General features: G+C 41.9%; 1 protein-coding gene across 2 annotated transcripts in view; it reads left to right on the forward strand.

Annotated features, from left to right (window-relative positions):
* Window positions 1-15,868, forward strand: part of CAPZA2 (capping actin protein of muscle Z-line subunit alpha 2) — a 45,249-nt gene that overhangs the window by 13,563 nt on the left and 15,818 nt on the right. For both annotated transcript variants that reach the window (XM_073328155.2, XM_073328154.2), the window contains exons 2-3: window positions 11,942-12,005; window positions 14,886-14,937. In XM_073328155.2, coding sequence (XP_073184256.2) covers window positions 11,942-12,005; window positions 14,886-14,937 — 116 coding nt within the window. The remainder of the gene's footprint in view (window positions 1-11,941; window positions 12,006-14,885; window positions 14,938-15,868) is intronic.

The following is a 15,868-nucleotide window of genomic DNA, read 5'->3' on the forward strand; positions in this document are numbered from 1 at the left end:
GTCCCAGTGCTGCGCCCCTCTAATAGCCCTGGTCTCTGGCTGTTCAAATTCAGCATCCAGACGCTGAGCCTCAGCGGTCCAGCCCTGAGTGATGCTTTCACTCTTCCCTTCACAAATATTATAGAATGTACAACAAGTGGCTATAAGCATAGGAATATCGTCATCGGCCAGGTCCAGCCTCCCATATAGGCAGCGCCAGGGGGCCTTTAAATGGCCAAAAGCACACTCAACAGTCATTCTGCACTTGCTCAGCCTGTTGTGGATCCATTCCTTGCTGCTGTCAAGATGCCCTGTGTACGGCTTCATAAGCCACGGCATTAAGGGGTAGGCAGGGTCTTTCAGGACCACAGTGGGCATTTGAACTTCCCTTACGGTGATCTTCTGGTCCAGGAAGAAAGTCCCTGCTTGCAGCTTCCTGAACCAGACAGCTGCGTGCATCATGCACCTTTCCAAACCAGTTAATGTCCATGAAATGCCCATGGTGATCCACAAGCGCCTGGAGAAGCATTGAGAAATACCCCTTCCAATGAATGCACTCAGTGGCTAGGTGGTCTGGTGCCAGAATTGGAATACGCATGCCATCTATCACCCTGCCGCAGTTAGGGAAGCCCATTTGTGCAAAGCCATCTACAATATCATGCATGTTGCCCAGTCTCGGTCTTTTGGAGCAGGATGTGATTAATGGCCTAGCACGCTTCCATCGACACGAGTCGAATGGTCGACTTTCCCACTCCAAACTGGTTAGCGACCGATCGGTAGCAATGTGGAGTAGCCAGCTTCCACAGTGCAACTATCACTCTTCTCCAACGGTAGGGCAGTTGTCATTCTTGTGCCTTTGCGCTGCAGAGCTGGGGGAAGCTTATGACACAGTCTCATGAATGTGGCTTTCCTCATCCGAAAGTTCTGCAGCCACTGCTCATCATCCCAGACGTGCATGATGATGTGATCTCACCACTCAGTGCTTGTTTCCTGATCCCAAAAGCGGTGTTCCACTGTGATTAGCGCCTCTGTGAATGACCCAAGCAATCTTGTGTTGTAGCTACTACAAGTGATGAGATCCATGTCGAACTCCTCTTGCCTTTGTAGTTTAAGGAATAACTCCACTGCCACTCATAATGTCTTAGTGAGAGCGAGCAGCATATTGGTCAATGGTGCAGGATCCATTCCTGCAGACCAAAGAGGCAGATCGCGCAGTACACAAACCGTTGAAAGATGGCACCAAATGCGGACAGAAGCACAGGGATTGCTGGGATGCGAAGCAATACATCCATGGGGCATTGGGACAAGCTTCAGGATGCCCTGCAATCCCCTCTGCCTTCCCATAACTCTTAGCAGCAGAAGAGGAAGAGATGCTCTCTGGGGTAGCTGCTCAGAGTAAACCTCTCCAAATACCACTGCAAGTGCCGCAAGTGTGAACACACTGTTGCTCAGGCAGCTGATAGTGTGAATGAACACACAACAGTGGTTTCCTTTCAGCACACTCTGAGCGGTGCTGTAACAGCCAGTGTGGTAACTCTGCCAGTGTAGACATACTTTATATGTGAAGACAGCATAAAACAATAAGTGTGACTTGCTCCATTCATCTCAGGTGAGGCCTTGTGAGCAGTTATTCTCTGGCCATAAAATCTGGCAGTTTTTCCAGTATGCCACAGAATTCAGTGTGGAGGGGGGGGTGTCTCTCCCCCACCCCACGAGGATTTGCATTTTGCTGTTTTTGTCTCCTTGCCCTATTGGGACCTCTCCAGTTTTCTTCCTTACAGTACATGCTTCCTGCTGTGTTCCATTGAGCCAGGGAGCATAGCAGTCATGACCATTCTGTTGCTTAGCCTTTCTTCCTTCTGTGGAGTTATTGCTTGTAGCCTCTCTGGCGGGCTTGGCCCAAAACACACATCAATATGCTTCTTAGTTACTGTTTCTTAAAGGATTTGTTGCAGCAGTTGAAGGATTCTGGCATGTGCCTATAGCTGTTAAAAGTGAAGAAGCAGAGCTACTAATGATGATGATTCAATGGGCTTACAAACGAAGCCCATTGAATTATTCAAGCAAAAGCTTGAGTTTACAAAATCAAGACTTATTATTCGTATGTAGTGTAAACACGAAAGCTCTCCGTGCATCACTGCAAATAACAAAAGCTGTCAGCCTAATAGGTTGCAATCAGCATTTTCCCCAAATGTCAGTGTTAAATTGGGATCTGCTGCTGCCAGTCAGGTCAAAACAATCCCCTTCTCCATCGAAAACTGGCCAGCTAGTTCTGAACAGCTTTCAAGAAAAGTTCAGGTGAACCAGTGCTCTTCTTCATACACCGGATGAAACTACAGATGTCTTCTGCACAGCATTACTCTGGTATGAGTGGGTAGGATCCATGCATGACTTCCTGGTTTTTGGGCCCACTAATGGGGCATGCTATGAGGGGGGAATGTTTGGTTTGGATTAGTTTAGCTGTGTTGATCATTTGCATTAACGAATGGCAAGCTATGACAAGAAAACACAGTAGCCTGTGACCAGAACTTAGTCTGCAGCTAAGCCATTTGGACACATTGTTCAGTTTACCGGGAAGCGTTGGTGTCAAAGAGGATAACAATGGGACTTGATGAGGCTGTAACAGTTGTGAACTTTATTAAAGATAAACCTACCAATGCATGCCTCTTCACTATTTATGTGAATGGATGGATACTTGACAGTGGCTGGTCGTCTTGTACATGAGTCTTTGAATAGCTTGTTTAAGCTTAAGGAGGCAAAAATGCTAAATGTGCTTCTGTTCTTGCCAAATACTTTACGAGTGCTGGCTTGCTCTAAATACTTCCCTCCTGTGGCTGAATATGAACTCTGCATGAAGCCTTCATTGAAGGTATGATTCTCCACCAAAAATCTCTGGGATGATTTAGTTAGGGATTGGTACTGCTTTGAGCAGGGGGTTGGACTAGATGAGCTCCTGAGGTCCCTTCCATCCCTGATATTCTGTGATTCTATGATTTCTGGTTTATGTGAGGAAGGATTACCAATAAGTAGCATGTACAGTTTAGCAAAAGGCATGATTTTTATGAACCAAACTCTTCTGCTCTAGTTCTTATTGGAAAATAAAATCCCATTATTACCTTGTTGAATATGATCTGCTTCTGTTTAACCTATGTGTTCTCAACCGGGGGTTGCCCTCCCTCTCCCCACTAGGGGGTCGTGTCCGTCCTGCTCTTCCCATGTAGCTAAATGGAAGGAAGGACCCTGATATTGAGCCATATATACTGTATCTCCTTTACAGAGGTGTTGAAAGTTAAAGCTTTGTAAAATGCTTTGAAATCGTTCAATGAAAGTTGCTGTAAAAGTGGAAACAAAATATTGATTGCTCTTCCAACAAGTACTGATGATATCTTCTCTGGCTTTCTAGAGTGGAAACCTAACTCTTTTTTGTGTAACATTCAGTGTGACCTTTCAGGGTATTTCACTGCCAACATTTGGCCAAGTTTGGGCTTGTTTAGAAACCGAATGCTACAGCTTTTAAGTAAGTACAGCTTTAGAAGAAAATTCCATTTAAAGGCAGGGTTCTGAAAAGTCATAGCAAAACATTTTTACATTTGTGACAAACACTGCCATTTAGCTTTTTTCTACTGTCGTAATAGTTCTGTGAAGCAAACTTGAGTAACCTTTTTAATCACAAAAAAACCTATTTCTCATTTTAGAAGAAAATGAGGCTTGCTTGATATGTAAGCTATATTTTATATAGAACATATAGTTTATTGATTTGTATTATGGTAGTGCCCAAAGCCTGCTGTGCTGGATGTTGTGCACACGCAGAGGAAAGAATGGTTTCCTGCCCCAAAGAGCTCCCAATATAACTGGAAATATGTGAGGGACCAAGGAGTCCAGGCACAAGGGTCGGAGGTTAACGACATATGGGACTATATCAAAACATATTGGCTTAAACTTCAGGGCATCATCTTATGTTCTACTGTCTCTTTCATCAGTAACTCTTGTGGAAGGCATTGTCAGAATACCAGGTAATGTAGAGACTTAAGCCAAATAGTTTTTTCTGAAATCTTTTATATTTTCTATAAACAAGTTCTGTTTTTAAGTTTTTTGCTGCCTTTTTTGTTGGTAGCTGAATGTTAGTTGATTAACAGGAGTAATGTATTTTATATTTGGTACTGTAGTTTGACTTTCTCAGAGCTGCTGGTAATAGCATTTTTGCTTGCACTTACTCACTACCATATATGGGCATGTAAATTGCAGACGGTCTGGCCTTTCAACCAATGTCAGTTTCCAGTGTGGCCAGAAACAGGAAGAGTAGTGGTTTGCAGCATCTCATCTTATAAAAAAAAGAAAAAATTCTGTATAAGTAGTTGAAGAGGAAATAGAGCCTTGGGCTCAGCCAGTGCATTTCTGGTTGATTAATAGCATGCCTTCAGAGGACAGTTTGTGGGTGGAGCGAAGACATAAGACTGAAAACAGCATTTCTAATGTCATCTCTATTACAAAATTAAGTTGACCTAACTTAGTTGGCATACAGCCACCACAGTAATTACATTGCTTGTGTGTGTCTACACTTTGCTCCTTGTGTCAGCGGTGCGCATCCTCACCGGGCGTGCTTGTATTGATTGTACTGTCAGTGTAGGGCAAGGGGACAGCTCCTGAAAGCCAGTAACGGTCGACATAACCAACGCAGTGTCTACATTGACACTGTTGACCTAACTGTTAGGTGTTTGGCTGCATATTCTTTTTGCGTGCTGTACTGGTGTTGGCCAGATAGCCTATACAGCAGGCTCCAATTGAACTGCCCAATAAATCCCCAGACTCGGTTCATAGCAAAGGCACTTGGTCAGGTTTACTGTCAATGAAGCACAGTCCTAATGTCCTGGCTCAATGGTTACAAGTACACTAACACATGTATGCCCCTTGCAATGGACTAGCTCAATTAATGGCGGACTTTCCATTATCCCTTAGGCCAGCAAAAGACGCTCCCTGTGAGATATCTTTCTATACATTAATACAAACAAGTTACTTACTGTCCCTCTAATGTAGTTAGTTGACACCCTCTGACGTAGCCAGTTGCCACACATACCTTGTATATTTTTATTTATTACACGGTCCTTCTGACCTTATTTTAAGGATGGTTTGCGTATTTATATAAGGGAACGTGTTGGTATTGAGGTGTTTTGGTACCACCCTTTTGGAATATGTTTGCGTGAATGCTCTGTGCCTAGCACCTCTTAGGAATGTGTGTTTTTGCAATATTAACTCTGTTTTTGCCAGTTTCTGTGAGCAGGGCCTGCTTTTATCTGTCTGATTTTTTGCTTTATATTAGCAAAGTTTTGACCACTACTTTAGCTTAGTCCTCACACCAGTCCTCTGACACAAGGCATTATGTCTTAGGCTTTCTTTCTGCTACACTAACTACCTTGACTCTATGCTGCTTGTGGAGGTGGAGTTAAGTCGACATAGCGGGGCAGTTGTGTCGTCGGGAGCAAAATTTAAGTGCAGACATTTCCATAAGCTGCCTTGCGTCGACCTAACTTTGTAGTGTAGACAAGACCTAAGATAGCTAATACTGGCCTTTGAACAGCTGGCTTATTGCTAGTATGAATGGAATTTGCAGATAGTGAAATCTAGAGGGTTTTTTTTATGTCAATCAACTCTGGCTGAAAAGAGCCTTCAGCTAGTTTGTAATAAAGAGAACATCTCAAGTATACAGAAGTCAAACTTCTTTGAAATTCTTGATATTTAATATATGTACTCCCCTTTCTCCCTCTCCATCAAGTTCAGTTTTAATGCTGTATATATTTCAGTTCTAAAATCACAAAAGTTTCAGATTATCGCATGCATTTGAAATTGGGCTGAGGTATAGCCTCGGTCTTCATCTACACTGGCGTAGTCAATAGGCATACCACAGTTCAAATCCAGACTGTCAGAAGCTTTTCAGTGGGACATGGAGGCGAGGCGATGCATGGGCAGGGCGTTCAGGATCACGTGTCTTTACCTCCTCCTACCGTGGCCCCAATTGCTCCGGATACTTCTGGAGGAGGCAGCATTTTCCATGTGTCTGTGCAGCACAGGGAGGGACCAGGATAGCTGGCTGAGTCCCTCCTCCCTGGGCTGCTTTGCCTTCCCTTCTGCTGGAGTCCCAGTGCTGCTGCCTGCTTTGCAGACCATCTACAGGTGAGAGGCAATGCATGATACAGCAGCAGGAAAAGCAAAGCAGCCCCGTGTTGGGGGTGGAGGAGCTCAGCCAGCTGTCCCACTGCTTCCTCCCTCCCTGTGCTGAATGGATGCATGGAGAGTGCTTCTGCCATGGGGAGTGCTGCCTCCTTGCTTCAGGGAGTCCTGCAAAATCAGGGGGGCATGTGGCCTCCCCAAGAACCTTTCATTTGTGGCCCCTCACCCCACTAGCCACTGCCATGTGTCACTGCTGAGCTGGAGCCATGTGGCGGTCCCTGGAGTTTCCTGCCCCCAAGCCGTCCCCAGAACTCCACCCCCATCTATGCTATCCCAGGTACCAAAGGGACATCGCACCACTAGCAGGATCGTAGTCCAACAGCTTCACCCCCTGGCTCCAAGCTCAAAAGTACTCATTCACACCCTGCTTTTCTGCCCAGATCCCAGCCCATACTCATTCTTCTGCCCCAGCTCTGCTATTTGGCTCAAACTGGGGCCATGGAGGAACTTTGGGGCGGGGGGTGGGCGGCAATGCCAGATGGCTCAGGACAGCCCTGTGCATCCTGGTTTTAGTTTAGGGAAGTAGTCACCTTAGTCTCTGGGCTGGGTGGGAGGGCAATTGGGGGTTAGGGATAGGGTTGCCAGATGTCCAGCTTTTGACTGGAATGTCCAGTCGAACAGGGAAAACGGGCAGAATCCAGTTAGCATAGATAAAGTCCAGTTACTTGCAGTTCTCTGCCACCAAGGGGCTGGAAGAGCAGCAGCTGCTGCTCCTGGATGAGGCACTCTGTTTAGCAGCTGTCGCTTTTACCACCCCCAAGCCTGCCAGAGAGAACTGGCTGGCTACTGGACTGGGCTGCAAAGCAGGTACTGGTGCCATCCGGGGGGGGAGGTGGGTGTTAACATTTCTGTCCCGTCCCCCCCAGTCCTGCTGTGTCCTGATTTCCCTGGCCCCTCACTCTGGGGATGGACACCCCCCCAGTCTTGCTGTGCCCCGATTTCCCCATTCCAGCCCTTTGCTCCGGGAACAGATCCCCCCACACACCTCGCTGTGCCCTGATTTTCCCACCCCAACCTCTTGCTCCAGGGACGGACCCCACCCCGCTGTGTCCCGATTTTCCCTAACCAGCATCTCTCTCCGGGGACTGACCCCTGCCATGCCCCACTGTGCCCTGATTGGGCAGGCTCCATGTCAGCTCCTCCCAGCCTGACTGTGCAGGTGGCAGGTGAGCCCCAGGGGATGGGGGAGCAAGCCATGGGGGTGGTGGTGGAGATACAATGTTTCGCAAAGTATATTTAGGTTAGCTTGTTTGACTTAACTTAAAAGCATTATTGTGTGGTTAAAAATACACTTATGGCAAAACCTGCAAGATCTGTTTCTGATAAACAACTTTCTTCTGTGAATTTATATGGTGATTGTTGTTTCTTATTACCATAATTTTGCCTAACTTTTGTATAACATTAATTCACATATAAACTGTATGATTGTCTCAAAAGCCAAAGAATTCTGAGTTTTTAAACATGAGATGTTTTTAAAAATGAAGACACACATGTAATCTTAAATTTCTTAACTTTAATTACAGAATTTAAAAAAAATACGAATTTGCTATCTAGACACTTTTATGCAAAGTGGGACTGAAAAATGTTTTCCTTTTGAAACAATTAAATCAGAGTTTGAGTTGCAAGTTTTCTTTTAAACTGTGCATTTGTTCTGAGTTTTTCACTCTTCTAAAAGTATTTGTAATAAATTTAAGAAATTCTGAGCCAACTCTTAACCAGTCTTTTCTTGTTAAACTGTTAAATAACCAATCTCTTCTGAATTATAGAACTTCTACTGTAAATGTGAAACTAATTTTAAATGACAGGTTTCAGAGTAGCAGCCGTGTTAGTCTGTATCCGCAAAAAGAAAAGGAGTACTTGTGGCACCTTGAAGACTAACAAATTGATTTGAGCATAAGCTTTTGTGAGCTACAGCTCACTTAATCGGATATAAAATCCCCCTACTGTATTTTCCACTGCTTGCATCCGATGAAGTCAGCTGTAGCTCACGGAAGCTTATGCTCAGATCAATTTGTTAGTCTCTAAGGTGCCAGAAGTCCTCCTTTTTAATTTTAAATGGTGTCTTTAAACTTTATTTTACATTGTTGTCTAGAATAATCAAACATAATTTTGTATAACCATAAATATTTAACTCCAACTAAGCTGTAAAAAGCCAACATTTGACTTTGTAATTTATACTGATTTGCATTGTACAAATAGAAAAGAATCAAAGCAAAGCATAATTAGTTGTGCCTCTTAGTGTATTTGTATCCTTTCCTTTAGACTTTTTTGGTAAAGTCATTCAAAATGTGTTTAAATGACTATACTTACTCTCTTCCTGTTCTAATTTACATCTTCCAGTGGGATCTGTGCTAGGAAAATCATTAAAATGGCAGGTCCTTGATATCTATCATGAATTTTTTTAGTACCAGTACCATCAGCCTGTTAATCTGAATGCTTTCAATGTAAAATCAATAGCAAAGTCCCAGTTGACTTCAGTCAGTGAACATGGGCTGAAGATACCAAAATAAGAATTTATTTTAAACAAACAAAAACTCCCTATCTGTTGGAAATTTTTATGCTTAGTAAATACTTAGTTTTCTAAGATATTACCATAAGTTAATGATTTGGTATATTTTTCTTAAATACCTGTTTATAAAATTATTCTGTTCTTGAATGGGTGGCTGTTATGGAAGGTTTGATAGCCTATTTTCAGACTTTTTCTAAGACTTTCTGTACTCCACAAAACAAAACAAAAAATTTGATACTAGAAAACTAGTCAGTATTCCTCAGTAAAACCCTTGCACCAAATAAGGGAGCACCATCTGTCCTGGAAAGAATAAAAAGGACCATTCAATTCTGGGAAGAAGGTATAATTAGTACTGAAAATTTCTCTTTAGTAATGATAAAACTAGTTCTTTTCAGTAATGTACCTGTTTATTGACCTCTGACAAACTATAGAATCCATTATTCTGGTAATGAAGAATTGAAATTAGAAAGTATTATCCGTGTTATAGCATACATCTTGCTAACTTTAGGCTTAAAATAGTACAAAGCATTAAGTTATTCTAAAAAGCCACTTCCAGGTAAACATAAACTCAAGCTTTCACTAGGCTTTTGAATAAATCAGTGTTTTCTTTAATGCTATGAAACAACTCAGCTTTTTCAAGGATTGGCAATCTGTGTGTTATATTTCATACCATTGTTTGTGAGAGATTAATCCTGGACACAAGTGAGAGAGAATATCAGATCCTTGAAGAGTTGGCCTTGTCCTGGATTAGTGGATTGGAGACAGGGATTGAATTAGTGCAGCTGCTCTTAATAAAATGGCTAAAACAGCATAAGTCATCAGTTGAGCCACTCGATGTCAGCTTTGTTTTGTATGAAGACTGTCATATCTTTAAAAACTAAGAAATTGCAGTATGAGTACAGATTGGGGTGAAGTGGCCTAAAAAGTGGTTGCAGGATTAGACCCTTTAAGCAGGTTTGTAATTTTGAATAGTTCCATTGATGTAAATCGGACTCATGTGCTTTGCAGCATCAGGAGCCAACACTATTTTTATTTTTAAATAAATGCTCTTAGTAGAATCAACTCATCATATCAAAACAAAATTGCTTCAGTATTAACAAGCTTACACTTTCAGTGAACTAAGTTATTGTGACATTTTTTCACATCTATACAACCCAAATTTTTGAAAAATAGGAGCTTGGTTATATTGAAACTAGAAGTGCTTTACTGATGAAAGAATATTAGTATACTATACTGGCAAAACTGTGCTTTATACCAGTGCAATAAAACCGACACAAACATAACAGATATGCCAGTATAACTGCACATATACGAGGGGCTTCTGCTCTCATAGCTGTGTCAGGAATCACACTAGAGTCCTGTGCAGGACTTTTTTTTTTAATCCCTCTCCTGTCCCACAAGACTCACTACCACCCGCTCCTACATTGTTTCTTGCATTTTTATCGTGCTCCCACCTGCAAAAAACTTTAGATTCCACAAGAGACAGATTTTTCCCCATACTACTAAAAACCCAGTCAGTTAATATGTTATATAAAATATATAAACAGAATTCAGACAATTTTTACCACTAAAAGAATAAAACAAATCTTGCGTAAACCGTGTAAAAAAAAATACGTTAACTTATGTTATAGTAGACACCAAATCTCTTTCTACCCTTGCTTCAATTTAAGTATTAAAACCTTTGTATTAAAACCTTTAAAAAACAAAGGAAAATTTGCTGTACATTGCTGAAATTCTATTATTGACAAATTGGTGAGAGATTTAATGTTTTCCCACAAATTACTGCAGTCTGTTTTTTGTGTTTTTTGTTTGGTTGGTTGGTTTTTTGCCCACCCAATCCCACCTGCAACAAAGTACATTTTTTTGCTACTATGGGAGCAGGATCCCAGTCCCACTACAGGGCTCTATATCAGTGGTTCTCAAACTTCACTGCACTGTTAGCCCACTCCCCATCCTCCTCTAACAACAAAAATTACTACATGACCCTATGCCACAGGGGGCTCCATGAACTGCTAAGCTGCTCAGGCTTGGGCTTTAGCCCCATGTAGTGGGGCGTAGGCTTTGGCAAGGCTGGCATTAGACTCACTGGGGCCCAGGGCAAAAAGCTCAAGCCCAAAGTGTGGGACTGAAGCCCAAGCCCCGTGGGAACACAAGCTTCGGCTTCAGCCCCTCATGGCAAGACTTGGACTTTGGCTTTCTGCCCTGGGCCCCAGCAAGTCTAATGCCAGCCCTGGCAACCCCATTAAAATGAACTTGCGACCCACTTTGGGGTCCTGACCCACAGTTTGAGAACTGCTGCTCTAGATCATACCTCTTATACAGCTGTCAATAACTGGTAGAAGTCTGTGGTGTAGACACAGCTGTAAGCTCCTAAGCTTGTGTTTAGATGGGATCTTCAAAAAAAACATTTAAGTGACCTGCAAGGATCAGGCCTATTGACTTGAATCTGCAAACCCTGATGGAATATAGTCTGAAGCATTTCAGCTTTCTTGATTTGTGAAAATTCAGTATATTGGAAAGCAGTACTCTATAGCGCACATAGCACAGGCGCAATTTTCTGTTTGAGTTTCTGGTGGTCTTACAGTAATGATGTTAATGAGGTCTTGGTTTTGTCTGTTTTGGCATAGATGAGCTTTAAGTGTGAAGTTTCTTCCTAGAAAAAAAAATCTGAAATTCTGGTAATTAAAGAAACAAGTACGAAACTTCCACTTCAGTTTAATACTATAAAATGAAACACATACCCCTCTCTGTTAGGTTTTGTACAGACAAAAGACGGCCCTTTCCATAGACAGCTTCCAGTGTAGAGGCCTGATTCTATTAGAGAGAGAGCTATTTCCCCTGCCTTGGCATTACAAAGGGACATTATAGTGATTGCAAATTATATTATGAATTGCAAGCTCTACAACTTGGGTCTTGTTACTTATTGTATCCCTTCTCTCCTCCTCTGTGTTGCATATGATAGCCTCCATCCATGTTGTCCCCTATGCTTAGAAACAACTCCTTGTCCCTGTTCCTGGTATATTCAGAGACAAAAATAGTTTTGGGAATGTGGATTGTATTGAATAGTGGGATTTGGAGGACTTTATATTTTAGACGTTAAAACCATACAAAGTAGAACTGATTTGTTTTGCATGGATGGACACTGAGTTTTGGAAGTCTTGATATTTACATATTTTTATTTCCTTTGCTGTAGAGTTATATAAGAATATACTTTTTATTTTATCTAAGGTGCACATAGCAGCGAAGTTCATCATTCATGCTCCTCCTGGGGAATTTAATGAGGTGTTCAATGGTGAGTATCTTTGTGCTTCCCTGCTCTGGATCTAACTTGTTAATGCATTTCAGATAGAGTGTGTGTGTGTGTGTTTAATAACTTTAAATAAGCTATCAGAGATTAGGTGTTCATTGTTTTTGTTTTTTCACCCTTCTCTGCCATTTCATGCTGTTTATCTTCAGTCGCTGCTTTGTGGGGATGAGACCTTGCTTTGCCACCATTGCCAATTCTGCAATACTGACAACTGCTAATAGCGTTTGATCTGATGAAAAGAAGGATACTTCAGTTAACTGCTCATGCTTTGATATATACCGAGGCTAGACACTCCAGGTTTTTTTGACCTTGCTTAAAAATACCTTGTTGTATATTGGGTGTGGTTAGTTGGAGGCAGGTGGGGGGAGGTTTTAAGAGCTGGTTGAGTTTAAGTATATAAAATGCAGTGTTTAAAGTGAAAATGTTTATGAATAAATGTTAAACTGACCTTGTGCTGATATTTTTTTACACTTCATTAATACTGTTGTTGTGGGGATAAGCTGCAGGGGGGAAGGTATGGAGTGGGAGGCTGTGAGATCAAAGGGAAATGTAATGAATCAATAGTTTTAGGGTTGGGGGGAAGGTGAAATGGGTGGGGGTGGGGATCCTGGAGGAGTGATATTGAGCTGTATTTTTCTATTTTGGAATGAGATGGCTCTGAGGCATGAGTGCCCAAGGTATGGTGATAGAGTACAGGAGATGTTGGGGATATAGAGGAAGGAGGCAGGGGAGTACATAAGGGAACAGCCTAAAAGGGAGTGTGTGGCGGCGGGTGTATTGGGAGGTGTGTGGGGGTATGGAAGAGGGCAAGATCTGGGAGAGTATGATATTGAGGGTACGGAACAGAGGAGGGTAGAAGGCCGGCATTGAAAGGACAGTTATACATGATGGTATAGGTGGGAGGTGTGGATGTAACCAAGATGGTACATAAAGATGGAGACATAGAAGAGTAATGAAAGGAACAGGAGACAGGAACAAGCAGCCCCCTGTTGTCATTTAAAAAGTTAAACTTACTTTTTAGGTATAAAACTTGGGGTTTTCCATGTGGATAAATCTCCCATATTTTACCTTCTCCTTCCCACAAGCCTCATGAATTTGCGAATGTTTATAGAAAAACCCTGCTTTGAGCCATGGTTGAGAGGGCTCTCCTTCAGACACTATACACCAACCAAAATTTTAATGTACAGTGGAAAAACTAATTCCAAAGTCTGTTAAATAATTTTGGTAATTTAAGTACACAAAGATTCCATCTCCTATTCTAGGTATCAGTTTCTGATAATCTGATCATTTTGGTCCTTATAAATATTTGGGTGAGAGGAAAGAATATTCAGGGTTAGGTGGCATAATAGTAACATTAGTCATTCAGGTGAGGAAATATTTTAAATTGTTCTTTTAAATGAAAATCTGAATTTCAGATTTGCAGGTGGGAGCGTATATTAGGTTTTATTTTCAATTTTAACCCTATAACCAGCCTTTTACATTTTAATGTATTCTGTACTGAACAGTTTTGTGATTAACTTTGCATATAGGTATTTCACGTGAAAGCATCCACAAAGTGGTGATTTATCAGGTTAGGATTTTACTGTCATAGGAGTGTAGATTTTCTGTGTCTGAAAATAATTCTTAATATTTAAGAATGTAAGAAGTTACTTGCAATTCAGTTTCTGATCCACCTGCGGATTTGAAATCTGGGTTGAAATATATGTTCAGGTTAGCAAAGTCGTCTAGGAGTTTGGAATAGGGGCAGGGAAAATACAATAAATTAAAATTAACTATGTATACAACACTAATCACCACTGTCAAAAACTGTACTTAGAGTCTATGGCTAGGCTGCTGTACGATCTTTAGTAATCTTGAACACTTGTCTGTAGACAAGTGGAGCCATTACACCGCTCTTGTGGCTAATCCGGCACAGTTTCCTAGATTGTTGATCATGCCTCTTGTATAGTATGGCTTATATCTAGGGGGTCTACCAAATTCATGGTCTATTTTGGTCAATTTCACGGTCACAGGATTTTAAAAATCATAAATTTAATAATTTCAGCTCTTTAAATCTGAAATTTCATGGTGTTGTAATTGTAGGGGTCCTGACCCAAAAAAGGAGTTGTGGAGGAGTTTCAAGGTTATTGTAGCAGGGGTTGCCATACCCTTACTTCTGTGCTGTTGCTGGTGGCGGTGCTGCCTTCAGAGCTGGGCAGCTGGAAAGCAGTGGCTGCTGGCCAGGAGCCCAGCTCTGAAGGCAGAACCACTGCCAGCAGCACAGAAGTAAGGATGGCATGCCATGCCATGGTATTGCCAACCTTACTTCTGCGCTACTGCCTGCAGAGCTGGGCACCCAGCCAGCAGCAGCCACTGCTCTCCGGCCACCGAGCTGTAAAGGCAGTGCAGAAGTAAGGGTGGCAATACCGTGACACCCCGCCCCCCGCAACCTACAAGATAACCTTGTGACCCTCCTGAAACTCCCTTTTTGGTCAGGACCCCCAATTTGAGAAATGCTGGTCTCCTCCCGTGAAATCTATATAATATAGGATAAAAGCACACACAAGGCCAGATTTCATGGTCCATGATGCTTTTTTTGTGGCCGTGAATTTGGTAGGGCCCTACTTATATCTGCTTACCTACTTGCTGGGAGAATCCATTTTAGTCATCTGTCTTGCATCCAATTACTGTGCAGTCATGATGGTGAAGTATCTATTATTTAACAGGTTTGCTATCTACTTCCACCCTTTCCACCCCCCCCCCCATTTTCTTGGGGAATAAGTTACATTTAATACTATGTACATTAAAATTATTTTGTGGGCTAATTAAAATAAGTATTCTTCTAACATCTTGAAAATAGTTTTAAGACTTAATATTTTCTTTCAGATGTTCGGCTGCTGCTTAATAATGATAATCTTCTTAGGGAAGGAGCAGCCCAGTAAGTATCACATTCTACGCTTAGCATCTAAACACTTTGTCTTTCACATTCTATTAAAGTTTTGTTACCAACAAGTGATCACAGTGATCTGACTTGTTAATTTCTGCACTTGTAACTCTGTCTGTGTGTTCATCAGAGCTAATAAACTAAATAGTTAGCGTTGGTCAATAGTTGTATTGGAGATGTCCAAGGGAAACTCGGGCGTTACAGAAGTAGTGTTGATGGCTCTGTCATCTGTGCTCTGTCAATACTGAATCAGCCCTTTGAATATAGAAACCACATTGGAGCAGTTTTCTAAAGAGAGCAGTGCTCCTATAAGTGCTGTCTCTTTGGATAAAGCGTAAGCAGTCCTGTATCTTGTGTTCACTAACGATTCCAGAGCACTTTTTTGCAGGGGTGTTTATATATATTTATTTGGGTAACTTACATCATGCTTATCTACAAATCCCCTTCCAGTTTCAGTTAGAGGTATTCTTCACTTCTTGTCATAAAAAGTTGTATAGTGTTGAAGTGGTTGGCAAAGTTATCACTACAAAGTAAATTGTAAGTTTGAGCCTATTTGGGACTCTTGGATGAAAAATTATGCGTAAATATAAGTTCCCAAAGATGGTGGAATGGGGGGTGATGATGGAGGGGGAGGGATAAGTAGACTCTTACTTTATTTTCCCGTGCCATGGACCACATCTAGTGAACTTATACTTATCTCCATAAATTTGGAGATTTTTACTCAAAAGGTTTCAGCTCTTGCATTCTGATAATACCTAGCTCTCTTCATCTATAGGTCTCAAAGCTCTAGAAAGGAGATGAGTGTGATCCCTATTTTACAGATGGGGAAACTGAAGCACATAGTGGCAAAGTGACTTGTCGAAGGTCACCTAGCAGGGAAGTGGCTGAATAGAACCTAGGTCTCCTGAATCTCAGTGCTCCTTCT

This window comes from Lepidochelys kempii, chromosome 1 (assembly GCF_965140285.1).
Source record: "Lepidochelys kempii isolate rLepKem1 chromosome 1, rLepKem1.hap1, whole genome shotgun sequence".
Classification (NCBI taxonomy): Eukaryota; Metazoa; Chordata; order Testudines; family Cheloniidae; genus Lepidochelys; species Lepidochelys kempii.